At 44.9% G+C, this 3557-nt stretch overlaps 1 protein-coding gene across 1 annotated transcript in view; it reads right to left on the bottom strand.

Annotated features, from left to right (window-relative positions):
- CASP8 (caspase 8, apoptosis-related cysteine peptidase) overlaps window positions 1-3557 on the bottom strand; it is a 16539-nt gene that overhangs the window by 1685 nt on the left and 11297 nt on the right. Inside the window, exons 2-6 of the mRNA XM_009890182.1 lie at window positions 2866-2971; window positions 1546-1684; window positions 1400-1456; window positions 992-1059; window positions 323-458 (exon numbers count right to left, since the gene is read on the bottom strand). Coding sequence (XP_009888484.1) covers window positions 323-458; window positions 992-1059; window positions 1400-1456; window positions 1546-1684; window positions 2866-2971 — 506 coding nt within the window. The remainder of the gene's footprint in view (window positions 1-322; window positions 459-991; window positions 1060-1399; window positions 1457-1545; window positions 1685-2865; window positions 2972-3557) is intronic.

Here is a 3557-nt window from a genome sequence, read left to right as displayed (position 1 = left end):
TTCAGCAGCAAATCTGTTTCTGATTCTGCATATTTTAGAAGCAGTATGCGTAAGGCTGACACAAAGCTGGTGCAGCTTGTAAAGTCCAGGCTGAGGGTGCTGTAAACTCAGTAAACCAGCAAAATGCTAGTGAATTGTTCTGAGTCAGTAAAAGCTTGCTAAGTTGATTAGGGTTTGTCAACACAGGAAACAGAGCTGACTCAGCCATTACAAGAAAAATATCCTAGGAATGGAAAACTGAAATTCAGATCTTCAGTACAGAAAAATAAATCAGGTTTCTATTTTTGAAGATACACAAACTCATCTTTAATATTCACTGTACCCGCATCCACATCTGTCCCATTCCGATCCTTCATGTTTTTGGGTTCCGGCACTGCTTCCCTGGCTTTTGCAAAACTGTGATTATTCAGGATCAGGCACACTCCACGGGGTTGGCTAGTCATTTTGTAAGCTTCAAGCTCCTGAAAAGAAGGACTATTGGTGAAAACTACTACACTCTCCTCCAGGTGCTTCTCAGCCCTTGCACTAGTGGCACAGCAGGGCAGAGAGCCAGCTGGCTTTCTCCCTGGGCAGCTTTCCCTATACAGCTTTGCTCCCAGGACCTGGGCATGCACTGCCCCACCATCTTTGGGAGTCTGTGCACAGCATGACAGCACCTCGACAGCACCCCCCGAGACCTGCAGCATCGTGCTCAGCCCACATGGGATGTTGCGCTCACCCGCTTCATGCCCAGCCATCTGCCAACTGCATATTTCCTGGTATAATAAACTCAGCCGATCTTACTACCCTTGCAAATGTTTCTGAAGTTTTAACACTGCAGCAGCTGCTGCCTGTGACTTCACTTCAGAATAAAGGACGTAACAGAGTGGTGCATTTTTCTTTTTCTAGACAATGCTTTTAACACTTGGGCTTATAATAACTGTTCCCCTCGTGGAGGGATGATCTCTTCTAAGACAAAATGATGATGTTTCTAAGAAACAAACTGACTTACCAGGGAAGACTGATTCCAACTGCCAGGAGAATCAGGTGCCACAGGTGACGCCAGCCATCTGGCATGGGCTGAATACAGACAAAAAAGTTTAAGTACAGAATGTAGCACTAGAGAAAGGACAGAAGGCTCTGTTCCTATTCTCCATCTTCACAAGTACCTCCTGGGGTAAAACTGTTCTCTGAAAACACTGAATTGTGATTAAACAGCTATTCCTGTTAGCTATAAACCACTACATAATCAATTAAAAGGGAGTAAAATGTATTGTGATCAGTTAGTAAGTAACTGGATACTTGATCACTTTTTAGAGAGACACCTGTGTAAAGAATTGAGATGCAAGTGGTGTAGAGAGTCCAAAAGCTGAAGAGCAGCAAAAAAATCTAAGCATTCATTTTCTGAAGTTTCCATTACCTTCAGGGCCTCCTGTGCTGCCCCTCTGTTCCTCTGTGATGAGCATCTCTTCTTCACCTGAAAAACATTCATTATTAGTCCTGTATTATACCTATGTATGACTTCAAGAACAACTATGGGAAAGAGGCCTTTTTGTTTTGTTTTACCAAATAGGTTTAATTCATACTCTTCGATTTTCTTCAACAGGCTGACGTTAATTTCTGCACAGAGACGCTTCAGGATACTTAGGTTGTCTTCTCCCAAAATCCCCTTCTTCTCCATCTCAATGAAAATGTCGAGCATTGTCTGGGTAATCAGAGAGGTAGTTTGCTCTTAGGGCACATCCATGCTGCCACTGGGAGGGAAGGTGCAGCACATCCATGTGCACCTAAGCTTTAATGTACTGAGAGCACATGCGACCCACAGAATCAGTCCAGCCAACTGGTAGCTGAGTTGAGACCTCAGCTGAGTCAATTAAACTTAATCCAACAAAACCTACAAGTACTGTAAGTAAAAACATCTTCTCAAAACATACTCATTTCCCCTCTGCAGCTCAGAGATACCGAGATCTAATAAGATCTAATCCAGGAGATCTAATGGTGATCATACAGGAATACATAATGTCATTTTTAATGACTGCTTTCATTCATTTGACTTCCACTAGCTATCATCTTGTGCACTTAACTGAAACACAAGAATCACTGTAGTGACCATCTTCAGCAATGGCAAAAATGGGTATAACCATGCAAGTATGGAGTAGAAATTTCCCTGAAGCAAAAGGGGACCCAAAGGACAGCTCTTGCCAAATAGTGAGTGGCAGAGCACATTGGTCACCCCAACAGAACAGCTATCACTAGATGCAAACAGTCTCTCCTCTAGGAAAAGAGGAAAAATGCTACAGGAGTTTTCATTAGACAAAGTACCCAGCAGTCAGAACTGCAGGCTGAGATAATGTAAGAGCAGCTGGATCTACCGCAAGGCTATTCGTAAACTCCAAGCTCTTGGGCCTCTGCCTTGGTAAGGATCTGCTGCTTAGATCCGTATTGCCTAATTTTGAAAATAAAAAGAACGAAAGCATAAAGTAATAGCCACAGTGGGTGATCTTCTGTGTTTGATAATGGCTTAGAAAGCTGCCAAAAGAAAATCAGTTGGGCAAGATGAGTGAATGTGACCATTCACTGAGCACAGTCTTCCATTGATCGAAGCCACCGAGTTCCTTAAGACCTGTATGGTGCTTGGACATGAAAAGCCTCTGTATCTGATGCAGGGCTGGTCCATGCTCTCTACACTGCGACGCTGCTGCAAAAGCTGCACGCAGACAAGTCCCATATGCACCAGAGAGCCTATAATCCCTTTCCAGGTGCACCCTTTTTCTTACAGTGTTTTCCCCATAAGAAGAGTGACACTCATTCCCCTCATAACAACCCAAATGCCTCTATGGATTCTAGTGATCATTAAAAAAAAAAAAGGATTAAATAAATTCTTACAGTCTTAGGGTTTAGCTTGCATTTTGGTAAATCTTTCCCCAAAAGAAACTTGAAAGAATTCAGCTCATATTTGGTGATGTCTTCTGACAGCTGAAAGAGCAGGTATCTAGGAAGAGAAGTGGAGGACACTGTTTCATTGTGTTCTCAAGCGCATCCCTTAGCACAATTCAACGCGGTACTGTTGAACCGCCCCCGGCATCCCCTCCCTGTCCCCCAGGCACATGCCCCCCTTTTTTTGCTTTTTAAATGGAGGGACGTCAGTCCCAGAACAGCTTGAAGTCAAACCGTTTTCGGCTGCAATTAAAAAGATCTCAATTTTCCTAAAATCAAAACCACGCTGAAACTTTCTGGAGCTGAGAACAAAGCCGGACACCCCATCACTCATCGCAGCACCCAGGCAAGGAGGCCTTTGGGGGCTCTTAAGTATTTCAGGAAGGTGCGGCTTTAGCTTTCTCCCTTTTACCGGACACAAATTTCAGCCAAGGTATGGCTTGTACTTGCTTTCTCTTGGAAGATGCTTGCGTGCTTCCAATACTTAGCCTGGTGTGCAAATCGTCGGTAAAAGCTTGCACCGACCACAGGAGAAGGGCGGCCGCTCCCGGGTGAGGCTCAGCGCGGCCACCCGGTGTCCGGCGCCCCCGTCCGGCGCCGCCCGGTAAACCTGCCCCGCCGGTCACTCACCTGTCGGCTGA

This window comes from Charadrius vociferus, unplaced genomic scaffold, assembly GCF_000708025.1.
Source record: "Charadrius vociferus isolate BGI_N301 unplaced genomic scaffold, ASM70802v2 scaffold147, whole genome shotgun sequence".
Taxonomy (NCBI): domain Eukaryota; kingdom Metazoa; phylum Chordata; class Aves; order Charadriiformes; family Charadriidae; genus Charadrius; species Charadrius vociferus.
This window is presented reverse-complemented; position numbering and strand designations above follow the sequence as displayed.